General features: G+C 32.2%; 1 protein-coding gene across 1 annotated transcript; it reads left to right on the forward strand.

Moving 5' to 3' along the window:
• The first annotated feature begins 13,516 nt into the window (after positions 1–13,516).
• LOC110657458 (uncharacterized) lies at positions 13,517–16,215 on the forward strand. Its single transcript, XM_021814662.2, has 3 exons — positions 13,517–14,420; positions 14,545–15,078; positions 15,557–16,215. Exons 1-3 carry the CDS (start codon positions 13,638–13,640, stop codon positions 15,668–15,670), a joined length of 1,431 nt encoding a protein of 476 aa, XP_021670354.2. The 5' UTR covers positions 13,517–13,637; the 3' UTR covers positions 15,671–16,215.
• The last annotated feature ends 602 nt before the right edge of the window (positions 16,216–16,817 follow it).

Genomic DNA, 16,817 nt, shown 5'->3' on the forward strand with positions numbered 1-16,817 from the left:
TTAAAGTTTTCAAAGTTATGCAGAAAAGTTTTCCTGGTTTGCTACTTATTTTGGTATGCTAACTGGTTTGCTACTTTTTCCAGTATGCTAACTGTCTCATCTCTGCACAACATCGCAGAAAAGGAGAAAATAATGGCTATTTTCTTGAAATTCGAAATTGTAAAGTTCAAATAAGTTCTCAAACGGTAAAAAGCGTTCCAAAGCTATAAATACACTAACCCTTGGCCATTTTGCACTTAATGAAAGTCTCTCCATTATTCCTAATCCTTTAATATCATAAAAGCTTTCATTCAAAGTGCTTAAAGTGTTTTTATTGCTAATCATTGGCTTACCTACTCATCTCTTCTTTATAGATTCTGTTGTATTGAGTGAGAGTGAGTTTTAAACGCTTTATTATCATTTATGAGAGGTCATTCAAGCACCTATTGAAGCTTGATTGTGAAAAAGTGTTTGGGATAACACTTGGTAGAAGTGTGAAGCTACTTGTAAAAGCTTTGGTGAGAAGATTTGTAGAGGGCTTTTTGTCTCTTGCCTTTAAAAGAGAAGAATAGTGAAGTGAAGACTCAAAGTGGGATCTTTGAGAGAGTGAATGTAGGCTAGTTGAGCCGAACCACTATAAAATTTCAGTTTTCAATTTTCTCAACCCTTACTCTTTACATTTATGCATTTTAACTTTCTGATTGATGTGCTTTTGTTGATATGAAAGTTGATACTATTTATTGTTAACCTTGCTGCAAACTGAGAAAATTGGTTTACTGCTGAATCTGCTGACATCTGGTTTAATTTGCTTATTTTTTTATTTGCTGTCAATTAATATATCTGGTGTACTGATCTGTTAGCTGTGTTGTGAATTTATTTAGATTACTGAAATTCCTACTGAATACCATTATATTTTATCAAATCAGTATACTGATTGCTTATGACCCAACTTTGAATCAACTTATCAATAGAGCTGTATTGTTCATATCTCACATTAGAAAATTAGGTTGAACCAAGCTGTAATTTTTCAAAGGTTTTGAGCAAAAACCGAAAAATTGTTTTTAGAGTCCAATTCACGCCCCCTCTTGGACATATTTTGGGACATCATAATTGTTAAATGGTGATATGCATGATGGATGATCATGGACAATAAAAGACCAATGTGATTGGATTTATTTCTTTTATTTTTCTTTGCATTGTAAATTAATTAATTTTGTTTTTTGGTGGCATGTATTATAAAGGTTATAATATTTTTGGGTTGTAATTTCATTTATTTGAGCACTTTAAAGTCCATGTTCTTGTAAATTTGCCTTGGTATGCCAAGGATTACTATGTAATTGGATTGCAAGAAGTTCAAGGAGGTCAAGAGCATTGGTGGGACCAGTGGGAGGAATTCAAGATCAAGTGTTGATTATGTACTCCTTCAGCAACTCTTGTAAAATGAATGAATGAAATGCACCTAGGAATGCCCTGATTCAATTCTTGGTGGCTCAGAATTGAATCCCTTAGAAAGTCCATGATCATACCATATTTATATGTTTATCCATTAATGCATGAGATGTATGGGAATGTATGCAAGTATATGATATATGCATGCTAATTGGATAATGTGCAAAGTGAGACCATAATAGTACTTAAGCCAACCACAAAATCTTCCAAACAAATGATTAAGTTGGAAATGGTATAATTAAAATAATTATATCATGGGCCCTCCATTGAGGTAATTATTTTAAGAAATTTTAAATACTTGCATATGGTGCAATTAATTTAAGAGATTTTCTTAAGAATAATTGTCAAGCATGAGATGTTTTAAATATGTAAATAGTTTAGGGGCCAATAATGGATGTGCCTGAGGATATTAAAATTATTTGCATGTTTACTGGCTCAATAGGATCAACTTAACTAATGCAAGATAAGTCAATAATGGATGTGCCTGAGATTTTGAGCATTAGGGGCTAGGTAAATGATTGAACCTCACATGAGATGTAATGGGCAAGGAGTTGTTCACTTACAGTTTATTGTAATTCCAATAATGGATGTGCCTGAGGATGATCAATAAGACTATAAGAATTCAATCACCCACTAGAAATCCATCCAACTAGGATTTCCGTTTCCTACTTTGAAAGTGTAGGATTCGCTAAGTTAGTGGGAGGACCAATTTGATTAAAAGACCATAATCATTTTGGTTAAATACATGATACATTTACTAATTAATCTGGTTATTTTTTGCAGTTAATTTTCTGATAATAATGAGCACACAACAGCCACCACCATCCAATATCCTTGCGAGCATACTTGATCACAATAGGTTGACAGGACCTAATCTTTCTGATTGGCTTAGAAATTTGAAACTTGTCCTGAACCTTGAACATATAGGATATGTTCTAGACTCAAATGTTCCTAGTCCCTTACCTCCAGAGGCCACTCAAGAGGAACATGATACTTTAGACAAGTGGAAGGAGCATGATATGAGAGCCAAGTGTTACATGCTTGCTTCTATGAGTAATGAGTTACAGAAGCAGCTTGAGAACATGCAGAGTGCAAGTGAGATCCTCCTTCACCTACAAGAGTTGTATGGTGAACATAGCAGAAATGTCAGGTATGAGATATCTAGGCAGCTATTTCGCATGAGGATGTCTGAGGGACAGAATGTTGGGGATCATGTCCACAAGATGATTCGGTTTATTGAGCAGCTGGAACATCTTGACTTTAACATGCATTTCCAACTACAAATGGATTTTATCCTTCAGTCCCTTCCTGAGTCATTTGAGAATTTTGTGACAAATTTCCATATGACTAAGCAGGAATACACCTTGGCTGGTTTACTTAACATGCTGGTTATTGCCTAAAAGAATATGCCAGGCAATAAAGGAAAAGAGGTAGCTTTGATTGCATCTTCTTCTACTGAAAAGTCTAATAAGAAGAAGAGCAATAAGAAAAAGAAACCTCAAGTTCCTGGTCCTTCCAAGAAGATAGCTAAACAAAAGGGGAAGATCAAAGCTGATAGAGGCAAAGGAAAGTGTTTCCACTGCCAGAAAGATAGGCACTGGAAAAGGAACTTCCTAGAGTATCTTATTTCTCTAAAGGACAAGAATAATAGACCTTCAAAAGGTATATTTGTGTCTTGTTATTTAGATTCTGATGATACTCATAGTTCATCTACAGCTTGGGTTTTAGATACTCGTTCTAGTTCTCACATTTCTTATGATATGCAGGAATTAGCAAACAGTAGCAGCTTGCGTTCTAGAGATGTTAGACTCCGGATTGGCGATGGCTCAACTGTTGAAGCTTTAGCCATAGGATCTAAATCTTTTTACATGTGTGGACATGTTTTGTGTTTGAATGATATTTTATATGTACCTGATGCTTTTAAGAACATCATTTCTATATCTAGTTTGACTAGAAATGGCTATGAATTTCAGTTCATAGATGATGTTTGCAATATTTATTTTAGAAATAAATATGTTGACTCGAGTTATATGCATGATGGTCTTTATTATTTTGATAATAATGATAAACACAAATTGAATGCAAGTGATCTAAATGAATGCAATGCCATGATGAAAATCAACTCAAGTTCAAAATATATTTAGCACTTAAGGTTAGGTCATGTTGCAAAAGATAGGATTGCAAAACTGGAGAAAATGGGGATTTTATCCTCATTGGGTTTTAAACCTACTCTAACTTGTGAATCCTGCCTTCAAGACAAAATGACTAAATCATCCTTTGTTGGACAAGGACTAAGAGCTGAAAATATTTTGGAGCTAATACATAGTGATGTATGTGGTCCATTTAAAGAAATGGTTAGAGGTGGTTTTCATTACTTTATTACCTTTACTGATGATAAATGAAGGTTTAGGTATTTGTATTTGATGAAATACAAACATGAATCCTTTGAAAAGTTCAAAGAATTTAAATCTGAAGTAGAAAATCAAATAGGAAAAAGTATTAAAGCACTTCGATCAGATCGTGGAGGCGAATACTTGAGTACTGAATTTGATGAATACTTGAAAGAGCATGGCATTGTTTCCTAGCTGACTCCTCCAGGAACGCCACAGCTGATGGTGTATCTGAAAGGAGAAATCATACCCTATTGGATATGGTACGTAGTTTGATGAGTTATACTGATATGCCAATCTCCTTTTGGGGATTTACATTAGAATCAACTTTGCATATTCTGAATAGGGTTCCATCAAAATCAATACCTTTCACACCTTATGAGATATGGCATGGAAGAAAACCAAGTCTTTAGAATGTTAAGATTTGGGTTGTCCAGCTTATATCAAAAAGCTAAACACTGATAAATTAGAAACCAGATCAGAAAAAGGTCTATTTGTTGGATATCCAAAAGATATTTTTGGATATTATTTTTGTTTGCCTACATCACAAAAGGTTATGGTAAGTAGAGATGCCACATTTCTTGAACAAAAGTTTATTCAAAAAGGAGGCAAAGGAAGGCAAATAGAGTTAGAATTGGAGAATTCTGACTAACCAACATATCGGATGGATATAGATCCATCTAGTCAACCTACACCTATTAATGAAGCATCTACAGCTATTCCTCGCAGATCAACCATGATATCTCACCCACTAGTGAGATATGATTTTCTTCATGAAGATGAACAAGAGTTGTTTACTCATGAAGAACTAGATCATGGAGATGATCCACTTACCTATGAAGAAGCTATATCAGATATAGACTCTTCAAAATGGATTGAAGTTATGAAATCCGAAATTGATTCCATGTATAAGAATCAAGTTTGGGATCTTGTTGGCTCGCCTGAAGGTATTGTACCTATAGGGAATAAATGGGTTTTCAAGAAGAAAATTGGTCCTGATGGAAAGGTAGAGACCTATAAAGCAAGGCTAGTAGCGAAAGGGTTTCGCCAAAGGCAAGGAAATGACTATGAGGAGAGTTTCTCCCCTGTTGCCATGCTTAAATCAATTAGGATTCTATTAGCAATAGTTGCATACTATGATTATGAGATTTGGCAGATGGATGTCAAAACAGCTTTTCTCAATGGATACATTGAAGAAAACATTTTCATGGAACAACCTAGGGGTTTTGAATCCCAAGATGGTTCCAAAGTATGCAAGCTAAAGTGATCCATTTATGGGTTGAAACAAGCTTCGAGGAGTTGGAACATCCATTTTGATGAAGCCATTAAGTCATTTGGTTTTATCAAAAATAAGGATGAGCCATATGTATATAAGAAGGTTAGTGATACTGCTGTCACTTTCCTTGTCTTATATGTGGATGACATTTTGTTGATGGGTAATGACACAAGTATGTTGACAGTGTAAAGGTATGATTGTCAAATACATTCTCCATGAAAGACTTAGGGGAGGCAACCTATATTCTTGGGATTCGCATTTGTAGAGATACAGCGAAAAGAATAATTGGTTTATCCCAAAATCTAGACTTGGAAAAGGTGTTAAAGAGGTTTAACATGCTTGATTCCAAGAGAGGATTGTTATCAGTGAGACATGGTATCCACCTTTCTAAAGAGATGTCTCCAAAGACACCTGAAAAAAGAGATAAAATGGCCAGGATTCCATATGCTTCGGCTATTGGAAGTTTGATGTATGCAATGATGTGCACTAGGCCGGATATTGCACATGCTGTTAGTTTGACCAGCAGGTTTCAATCCAATCTAGGTTTGGAACACTGGATAGCTGTCAAGAATATCCTTAAGTACTTGAGAAGAACCGAGGATTTATTCTTTATTTATGGAGGTGGTGACTAGAAATTGGATGGTTATTCTAATTTTCAATCAGATATCAATGATAGAAAGTCTACCTCTGGGTTTGTGTTCATTTGTAATGGAGGTGCAGTTAGTTGGAAGAGTTCCAAAAAGAGTACGACTATAGATTCTACTACAGAGGTCGAGTACATTGCTACATCAGATGCTGCAAAAGAAGCTGTTTGGATAAAAAAGTTCATGAAAGAACTTGCAGTAGTTCCTTCCATTGAGTCAGCAGTTCCACTCTACTGTGACAACAATGGAGCAGTCATGCAGGCTAAGGAACCCCGGTCTCACCAGAAATCCAAACACATAGAAAGGTGCTACCACATTATCAGAGAGATAGTTGGGCGAGGAGATGTAGCCATGCAAAAAATAGCATCAGCTGAAAGTCCAGTTGATCCATTCACTAAGCCTATGTCACAAGCTTAGTTAGACCGACATCTTGAGAATATGGGTCTAAGGTATTGTAATGAATGGCTCTAGTGCTAGTGGGAGATTGTTTGTAGTATGCCCTAGAGCATATCATTTAGTATATATCTTGTACATGTTTTATTAATAATAAAGGCAATTTCACTTTTCCGTTTACATAATATGTTTATGTGTAATAGAAAAGGTCTATTGATATTTTGTTAGAAATTCTATTCTTAAGTTGTTAAGAATATGAGTGATAGTATTTCTAGCATAAAGTATCATAAATTGGTTCACAATCAAGGATACTTCACAATAAGGACATGACTTATCCAGAAAGATTATAATCATGTTTGTTCCCAAGTTATTTATATGAGATGTAAATAAGATGGAATGGTGAGTCTCATGCCATATAGCAAACATGATAGGCAACTTATGCATGATAAGTAGGCCAAACCAGTGACACTTATGACAATCACGTGGAGTTTACTCTTGTCAATGCATTGTCATAAATCATATCACTGCATATAATCTTTAGACCTTAGATAGCATAGTTATCTTGTATATAGGTGATTTGAGTTTGATACTGCTTTTATACTTATACTGTGTATGGGTATATGGGCATGTGTTGGCTCCTACCAGTTATATATGGAGATAGGTGTTGAACAAGATGGAATCTGTTACCCTAAGTAAATGGGGATAAAATCCTATGTTCATTTAATTATTCTTGATGTTTCAAGTTCCTGGCCAAGACAGACAGATTTAATCAGAAAAGAGTTTCTGATGAGAAAATATTTTTAATCAAGAATTGGAATTAAAAGAGAACATAATATTCATAGCAAATAGAGTTTGACATAAACCATGACTCCAGCTCGAATTGAGATTTTGTAACAGAGAGATTCTAGTGCATGATAACATATGATTATAGGTTCATTTAAGATGTTCCTTATTACTGATTGGGTGGCTATGGCATGCTATGCTAGGTGTTAACCATGGTTTATGAGGTGCTTAAAATGATTTAAAGAAATCATTTATGGTAAGAAAAAGTTCTGATGATATTAAGAGTTGATGTCATATCTCATTGCCAATTAGTGATGAGCCTAGTGAGTCACACACATACCAAGTAATCACCAAGTGAAATTTGATTTAATTAACTAGTTAAAGAGTTTAATTGTTTAATTAAATAAGTTTGGTTTGTAATTAGGTTGCAAAGTCCCTAGCATGGCTTGAAACCAAATCTAGGTTAGGATGTATAGTATAAGTTAAATTTGTATTTAAAGTGTTTAAATATGAATTTAATTATGAGAAATTAATTAATGGAGATTAATTAATTAATTTATATTTGATATAAATTGATTAGAAGAGGAGAAATAATTATTTTGGATTGAGAACTCAAAATTACAACACAAGGGTCATTTGATCATTTCACAGGGTGACATGTGGCACCATGAGATGGTGACACATGGCATCATGGTTTGTCATTTGTTTTCCTATCATGCAAGATGATCAAAGTCAAGATTATGTCTAGCTTTGACACTTAGCTTAGTGTGATTAGGTCAATTAAAATTAAGAAGCAATATGGTGATGACATGTGGCAAGGGTTTTGAGTGATGACCTAATTATATAAAGTGATGTTATGAGAAAATAAAATAATCAGCCACTCTTCTTATTTTCTCTCAATTGTGCCGCCACCTCTATGTGCTTCTCCTCTCTTCATATTCTCTCATCAATTCAAAGAGAATGATCCAAGTTTCTTTGAATTAAAATCACTAGAAATTGTTTCTAGTGTCCTATACACATCTATAACCTCTCTAAAGGCAAATCCCTAAATTCTAATTAGTTGGCAAGGCTTGAGAAGCTAGTTTAGGGGCTGCCCATTGGTGTTCTTGGTGTGGACAAGCTAGAGGGACAACATTTGGGGTCCTAGGTGCTTCACAAAGGTACCAATCACATCTACAGTGCATCAAAAGGTTAGTGCACATATTCTTGTATCAATTTAGGGTTTTAATGAATTAATTTGTTAATTCTAAAATCTTAAATGGCAAATGTAGATCCTAATATATATTAAAAGTGTTTTAATATGCAATTGAACATTGATATCAATTAGGTACATAATGAATGTTGCATAATGCATGAGACCCTAGAAGAAAATTTTTGAATTTAATGTTCTAATCTAACAATTTTCATGCTTCCGCTCCTTCAGTGTGTGTGTGTTTCTCTTCCTCGTGCTCTCTCTTTCTACTCCCTTTTTCTCTCAAGTATTACTAAATTGTAAATAACATATGCCCACTTTGAATTCTTTCAATTAGCCTTAATTCATGTCATTTATAGCTCATGCAAAAGAGGCAATTAGATATTGAAACAAAAAAAATATAAACAATAAACAAAATTACTTTATAGAACAATGAAAATGAGAAACGATTAAAATCCCATATAGTAGAATCATGAATACAAGAATTAAAGAAGAAAAATCTACCTAATAAGAAATGTTTAATGTAAAATAAGTTAATTTTATAAATTTCCAAAAATAGCACAAAATTCTTGACAAATCAACTATAAAAATGCTGAATTGGTTAATTAGGCATTCCTAAATGCATTGCAAGCTCCTAAATTTACATAAAAACAATATTGTCAGGATTTTCGTTGATGTTGTCTATAGTACCATTAGTGGCTTCATCATCATCAAAATCAGCATAGCAAGCCATGACTTTAAGAAAAATTCTTACTTAGATCCGGTTCACTAGAGATTTATAAAAATATGGGACCCATGTATTTAATAGGTGGGTCCTATCATACATCTGTGTCTTAGGTACATAGTAGAGCAAGTCTAGGTAAGAAAAATCATGACTTTAAGCTCTTCCTTATCCTCCTGCTTATTGATTAGATGCACGTTGGACAAATTGGGGCCATTGAATAAGGCACCACTAAAAGATGCCTTCAACATGGCATTTGCTTGCCTTTCCCTTAGATTAAGGGTTTTATTTTTCTTGTGAAGAGAAAAGGGGAGATATAGAGTTCAAATTAGAAGCAACTTTTTGAATAAAAATGCAATAGTAGAAGGGGAAATTTTGTACTGGGTGTGTGTTACTTGTGAATGGTGATGAGATGCAAAAGGAGCCACCATGGAAGTAGACGACAAGAAGGAACTTTTGGTTAGGGTGATGGAATTTTGGGGGGTAAAGGGAAGCAGAGGTAGGATTGTGTTGAGAATTGTACGAGTAGAGCAAGCAGAAATGGCCATGTTTTGTGGGAAATGATTGGCTAAAGGGTTGGAATAGATTTTGAGGTGGAGATGAATATAGATACCATATTTTGTCTAAGCCAATAATTTTTATTTTTTTTTTTTATGAAAACACCATACTTTGTCCGGGACTATAAAAAACTTTTTTAAAAAAATAATAAAAGTAAAAATAAAAATTAATTAAAAATATATGTACAAAAAATGCAATTTTATTAATTAGGTTGTTATTTTCACTCTTACTTTAATTATAATTTAATTTTTAATTTAATTTTATATTTTGACTTTAGTTTTAATTTTAATTTTAATTCTCTAGCTTATTTAAATTTTTTTTTTAAATTGGATTCCACTTTCATTTTAACTCTAATTTGTAATTTAATTCTAGTTTCTAAAAAAAAATAATAAAAAGTTTTGATCATCAATTTAATGATGATTTAATTTCATCCATTAGATTTAGAATTTTATTTTTTTAAAAATCGAAGAAAGGAGTAAATTTGTATCAATTAATTTCCACACTTAATTTTCTTTTTTAATTTTTTTTCCACCTTTAGATTTAGGAGAATAAAATAAAATGGTAGAATATAATCTCATCCATCAAAATTTATTAGGTTTTTTTTTTTAGTCATTAGATTTAAATTAGCTAAATAATTTTTAACTTTTAATCTTAACTCTTTATTTTTGTTAGAGCAAATTTAGGCCCTAGGATAAAAAAAGTAATAAAACAAATGTGTCCTAGTTAAATCCTAGCCCTTGAATATTTTAAGGACGAGTTCGTCTTAAACCATTAAAAAGAATCTAATTAAATATATTAAAATATATAATTTTAAGTTTAACGATAAATTTGCCTTAAATTATTTTAGAATTAAGTAAAATATATAATTTTTAGTTTAATGGCAAGTTTTCCTTAAACCATTTTTTAATAATAAAAATAATAATAATAATAATAATAATAATAATTTTAAATTCTGGTTTAACACAAGTTTGTCTTAAACCATTTAAAAATAAATTTAAAAAAATTAATTTTAAATAAACTATATTAATATATAATTTTTAGTTCAATGGCAAGTTTATCTTAAACCATTAAAAAGAATCTAATTAAATATATTAAAATACATAATTTTGGATTTAACGGTAAGTTTACCTTAAACCATTTATAAATACAAATTAGAATATAATTTTGAGTTTAACAGTCAGTTTGCCTTAAACCAATAAAAAAAATCTAATAAAAAAATAGAGTACAGTTTTGGATTTAACAGCAAGTTTGACTTAAACCATATAAATTAATATAATTTTTGGTGTAACGGCAAGTCTACCTTAAACTCCATAAAAATTAAATTAATATATAATTTTGATTTAATGGCAAGTTTGCCTAAAACTATTTTAAAATTAAAATAACAGTAATCGACTGTTCTGGTTTAACAGACAGTTTTCTTTAAATTATATTAAATAAATTAAGATTTGTGGTTTAATAGAAAGTTCTCTTTAAATCATTTCTTTAAGTGATAACATAAAATAAAAGTTTTAATAAAGATAGTGGTGTATAACAAGGAATAATAAAATTAATTTCCCTAAAAACTTAGTCCTTCTTCTTATTAAAATTTAATGAGTGTATGAGTTAGATGTATAGGCTAGTATATTGTTTTTATGCAGAAGTGAGGTTATTGAGTAAGACTTTAGGAAATATCTACTTAAATATTGACAAGTCTATAAATAATATGTGTGCTTATATTCATTTACTTGTCAATTTAGTCATTAATCACATCTCATATTATTTTTCATATAAGACTCACTTCATGCATATTACCTTCCATTGTTTGGATACCGATGATGGGATTAGTAATATGGGGTTGAAAGTTTTCATCCCCTATTAAAAATACCTAGGAACTGAATGATATCTTTCTCGGACTTAAGAGTTCTAATTCGGATAAGAGAGGAGTTTAATAAAAAGAAATAGTAAGTTATATGCATGACATCCATGGCATGACCCTAGCTCCATTTTAATAAAATTCTATTTTTTTTCCTCTCCTAAAAGCAAACTGATATGAAAACTTTTATAATAAGCATAATTTTTCAAGATCTACTTTTATCATAGATGTTTCAATAAGATGATCAAAGTTATGTATTTTATCATAAGTAATAAATTTTCCTTTTCAAATAAAATATGGCTTCTACTTTAGACAATGTGACCCAAAAAAAAAAATTTAATTTTAGTAAAAGTTTAAATTCCAAGTCTATTTTCCTACCTACTCTCTTATTTTCAAGCAAAATTAATTTTAAGTAAATTTAATTTTTAGCAAAGAACTCAAGATCCATATTTTATTTTTGCTTACTTTTAATGCAAAATTTAATTTTTCACAATGATTCAAGATTTACATTTTGATTACCTTATAGTTTTTGTATATAATTTTTTTAAATTACAATCATTTTTCACTAAAATTTGCCTATTGAACTTAGAAGCCTCACTTTCTTAAAAGGTCATTCTTTTTATTTTAAAAGTGATAATTTCAAACTAAACAATTAATTTTTTTTAAATTACTTAAAACCCCAATTGTCTCTTTATATATATATATATATATATATATATATATATATATATATATATATAAAATAAAAATAAAAATAGAGTCAAATTTCATTTTTAGGGCCACCTCACTTACTTTTGTACTTGACTTACTCTAGTAGTGAGGCATTTATGTGTTCTTAGATCTATGCAAATACAAGGAATCAACATCATAATTTAAACTCCATAAAAATTATTGTGAGCATATTGTTAAATCTACTTACCCTATTGAGAGATGATGTGAAGTGCCTAATACTTTCCATGTGCATATATGGGCCATGAACCTTGAATTTCTAGATTAGAAGTATAAACATTTTTTTAAAAAAAATTAAAAATAATTTTCTTTAATTTTCCTTAAAATTAAAGTGGTGACTCCTCGCTTTTCATTTTGGTGAGAATTGTGTGGTGATCGCAAAACTCTTGCAACAATGAAGATATATGAAAAATAGCTATTGGAGGAGTTGAATGAAGAAAAAGTGTAGAAAAGGGAAGGGAGATGGAGAAGGCCATTTGGGCTAGCTGAATATCCTATTAAAAATAAAGGGCTTTTTTTTTTTAATTTTTCATATGATACAGACAATAAATTTTGCAAGAAGGGACCAACTACTTGAGTTAATCGAATGTGAGGCATGATAATAGATATTTCTAATAATATGACGATCAATTTATTAACTTTGTCATAATTTAGGGATTAAACAATAATTTATTCTATTAAATATTCATACATTTTCTCTCATAAATGATATCATTATAAATACATACTTTTCTTATTAATTTGCTAATATATTTTAAACTAAAAATTCTAATTATTAAATTTTACAGAAACTAATGTTTAATTTATTTGATCTCATCTTATGTAGGTCAATTCAGTGTTTATAATTAGATATTAATATAACATATTATCTTTTTATGTAAAAATTTAGACCTCAAAATATGAGGTTGTGTTGTTTAATTAGATTTGATCCTCTGAAAATGTTTTTCCCCTCTCAATTTTGCTACATTCTTGAGTTATGCCTCAAACAATATGCTTGCAAGGAAGTTTTTAGGGGGTAAGATAAGGGTTTATAAATTAATAAGTTTGTTTAGAATGAAAGTTTTTAAGGTAAAATTTTCAAAAGCTTCAAAACCCTTATTTTTATAACCCACCTAATTGGTAGAACGGGCAGATTTTGGTACCTTATTTTACATTATTGTACTTCAAAAAAACTTCTATACATTCCTTTCAAACAGACTGTAAAACAAAATGTATGTATACATAATTAATTATATATATCAAACTCATGTGAGTTGATTTTTTGGTATGAAAAGAAAGGAATACCATGTGAATGTATAACAAAGAAATTTTTCAAAAGAAACGTTGCCCGTCTAATTCGCAACAATTGGGTCCATGTCAAATGTCAGAGTTAAATCCATTAAGTGGATGGCTTTAATCGGCAACACAACATTTTCTTGGATTTACTTTATCAAAATTATTCAAAGATTTTTCATGGATTAGTAACTAACATGAAAACTTCTGTCAAAGTTGGCGACTCACTTCCGCCTTTGATTGCGCCAGTAAATTGTCCCTATATATACCTTTCAACAGCTTTTTGACTTTGCCCATCTCCTAATACAACTGCTGACATAGCTTGTACAGAACCTGAATTTTCCAAGAATTCTTAGTTGCATCTCTATCTTTGCTTGCTTATTGCCTAACTCCTTGCAAATGCATTCTCTCGTTAAGGACTTGTCCGCTAAATTCCACTTCCCCTGTCTTTCCATTTACCTCCTTTTAGTCTCATCTTCTGTTTGTTTCATCTATCTTTTGGCATCAGTTTTCCTGGTAGAGACTTCCAAGTTCTCCGATGTCAAATCCTCTTCAGAAAATGTTCATGCCCCAACAAATCTTGGACATTTTGTGTTTGGAATTGCTTCCAACAAGAACTCATGGCCGAAGCGAAAGGAGTTTGTTAAATTGTGGTGGAAACCAGAGCAAATGCGGGGATGTGTTTTCTTGGAGAGCTTGCTGGAAGATGCGAATTCCTACAACGATAGCAGCACTTCTTTTCCTCCTGTATGCATCTCTGAGGACACTTCCAGATTTCGTTACACATACCGGAATGGTCTCCGGTCAGCTATTCGTGTTGCACGAGTAGTTTCTGAAACGGTGGCACTTAATCATTCCGATGTCCGGTGGTTTGTTTTTGGGGATGATGACACAGTTTTCTTCCCAGAGAATCTGGTGAAAACTCTTTCCAAGTATGATCATGGCCTCTGGTACTACGTAGGATCCAATTCCGAGATTTATGAGCAGAACAGAATATTTGGCTTCGAAATGGCATTTGGTGGGGGAGGATTTGCCGTAAGTTATCCACTTGCAAAAGTTCTGGCAAAGGTTTTTGATTCATGTATTGAACGGTATCCACATCTCTATGGAAGTGATTCCAGGGTCTCTTCTTGCCTGGCTGAGCTTGGAGTGGGATTGACCCGCGAGCCTGGTTTCCATCAGGTATATATTTGATAAATTTTAGCTGTTTAGCTGCAAATTTCTTTGAAACTTATTGTAGTTTAATGTTTAGCAGTAGACTTTCAATTGCAATTTCTGAAATTTCTTGGCATTTTAAACTTTCCAGATTGATGTTCGAGGTAATTTATTTGGTTTGTTGACATCACATCCACTGTCACCAATAGTATCTCTCCATCACTTGGGTCACCTAGACCCAATCTTCCCCAACATGACAATTACAGATTCACTAGAACATTTCTTTAAAGCTGTGGCTGTTGATTCCCAGAGGGTCTTGCAGAAAACAGTTTGCTATGATCGTTGGTTTTTCTGGACTATTTCAGTCTCATGGGGTTATGCTATTGAGGTCTATAGCAAGCACATATTGTTGCCTGATACTCTCCCTGTGCAAGCCACATTCAAGCAATGGAAAAAGGGAAATGTTCTGGCCGGAGCTTATACATTTAATATAAGAGAACCTCACCCTGATCCTTGTCAGAGACCCTCAATTTTCTTCCTGGATCATGTTTCTTCCAGCAATGATGGGATAATCACCAGTCATTACAAGAAAAGTTATGCGAATTGCTCATATGACATGTCATCACCAAGAAAATTAGAAGAGATTAAAGTTCTTTCGCATAAGCTTGAGCTTAGTGATAAACAGGTATTACTTACAACCTTAATTCTATGATTATGGCCTTTTTTTTTCTTTTTGCCTGCCGCCCTTTTTTTTTTCTTGGGGGGGGGGGGGGGGTGGTTTGGTGTTGGGGCGGGCGAGATGAGCTGTCTGAGTATTGGACCAATGATATTCACCTGCAATTATGTGCAGAGCAAACCCCAACACTCTCTCTCTCTCTCTCTATATATATATATATATATTGGACCCATGATACTCACCTGCAATTATGTGCAGACCAAACCCCAACTCTCTCTCTCTCTCTATATATATATAATTGACTGTGATTAGCACTCGATCTTGAGACCTCAAAGGTTTAAAAACGACCCCAATACCTATGAGCTAAAGCTCATTGTTGGTAATTGTATTGCTATGAACCAATGGACATTAATATTTTGAAAGATCTACATGTTAGTTTCACCTCTTATTTTTATAGTTGATTAATTTCATGTTATTTTTCAACCAGTTGCGGGCTCCAAGGCGGCAATGTTGTGATGTTTTACCTTCTTCCGGTGGTAAAATGATGGAAATTGAAATTAGAGAATGCCGGAAAGAAGAATTAATTTACATGCATCCATAGTTATAACTCAATGGTTCAGAGCATGTCTCTCATAGCCCGTACCCAACTTCAATATATATCTGATCTAAAATAAAGTGATGAAACCTGGTTAGAAATCCGTAAGTCGAAATCCGTACAAACAAAAGAAGCAAAAGCTTATTCTTCTAGGATCATATGTGAATGGTGCAAATTTTTCAATGCAAAATTCCAGGCTTGTATGGTATCGAGTACTGATGACTTTTCTTCAAGAAGAAACTTCTTGTCAGCCTTGTATGGCGTTGACCCTTAGAATGCAAGCTAACGAAAATTCAGGTTTGGAGAGATTGCAGGAAGGATAACATGGTTCCTCACAATCACATGACATTTCTTGAAGAAGCTTCAACTCTATGCCTTCAATAAGCTTATGTATACTTGGTATTGTCAATATTACAGCATATGAAGAAACTTGCGAGCTGTCTCAATATCCACTTTTGATTGTATTGTAGGTAAATTTTTTTGTACACCATAAACCAAGACAAAAGATTGCACACACATTTTTTATATAAAATATTATTATGGCCGCTCAATCTTTTAGAGATGTATGGTAATTGTGGTCACAACTTCATTTTATCATAATTTAGTTATTTTTATAAAAAATTAGTAAAAATAGTAATTTTTTCATAAAAAAAATATGTTAACAAGTGATCTCCAATTCCATTAATTAAAAAAAATGTCATTAATTAAAAAAAAATTACGGGTCATAGGTCAAAATAGCGTTGCTGTTCATCACATGCTATGTCCATGAAGGATGAATAAAAGTAGTGCACTATTTATGTGATTTAAATTAGCTATATTTTATACACAATTGCCAGTTTAGTCATATATGAAAGTGAGAAGTCACATCACACACAATAGAGCTTAAGTATTTAAGATAATATTAATTTAATTAATTAATTAAGTTTCTAGCATAACTTAAAATTAAATTCTAAGTGAATGTGTAATTTATTTAAAGAAAAAAAAAGCTTATATTTAAAGTATTAAATATCAACTTATAATTAAAGGTTTAATTAAGGTATAATTTATATTAGATATAAATTATAATGTGAAGAATAAATATGACTTGATAAGCCATGAGAGAATATAACATGGCCTAGTGGGAAGTGTAGAGACTTTAACATGTGATGCCATG

Source organism: Hevea brasiliensis, chromosome 10 (assembly GCF_030052815.1).
Source record: "Hevea brasiliensis isolate MT/VB/25A 57/8 chromosome 10, ASM3005281v1, whole genome shotgun sequence".
NCBI classification, from domain to species: domain Eukaryota; kingdom Viridiplantae; phylum Streptophyta; class Magnoliopsida; order Malpighiales; family Euphorbiaceae; genus Hevea; species Hevea brasiliensis.

Coding starts and splice junctions, on each gene's coding strand:
- LOC110657458 (XM_021814662.2), top strand. CDS start 13,638: ATGCATTCTCTCGTTAAGGACTTGTCCGCTAAATTCCACTTCCCCTGT. Junction 14,421..14,544: donor GCGAGCCTGGTTTCCATCAG/GTATATATTTGA, acceptor TAAACTTTCCAG/ATTGATGTTCGAGGTAATTT. Junction 15,079..15,556: donor TTGAGCTTAGTGATAAACAG/GTATTACTTACA, acceptor TTTTTCAACCAG/TTGCGGGCTCCAAGGCGGCA.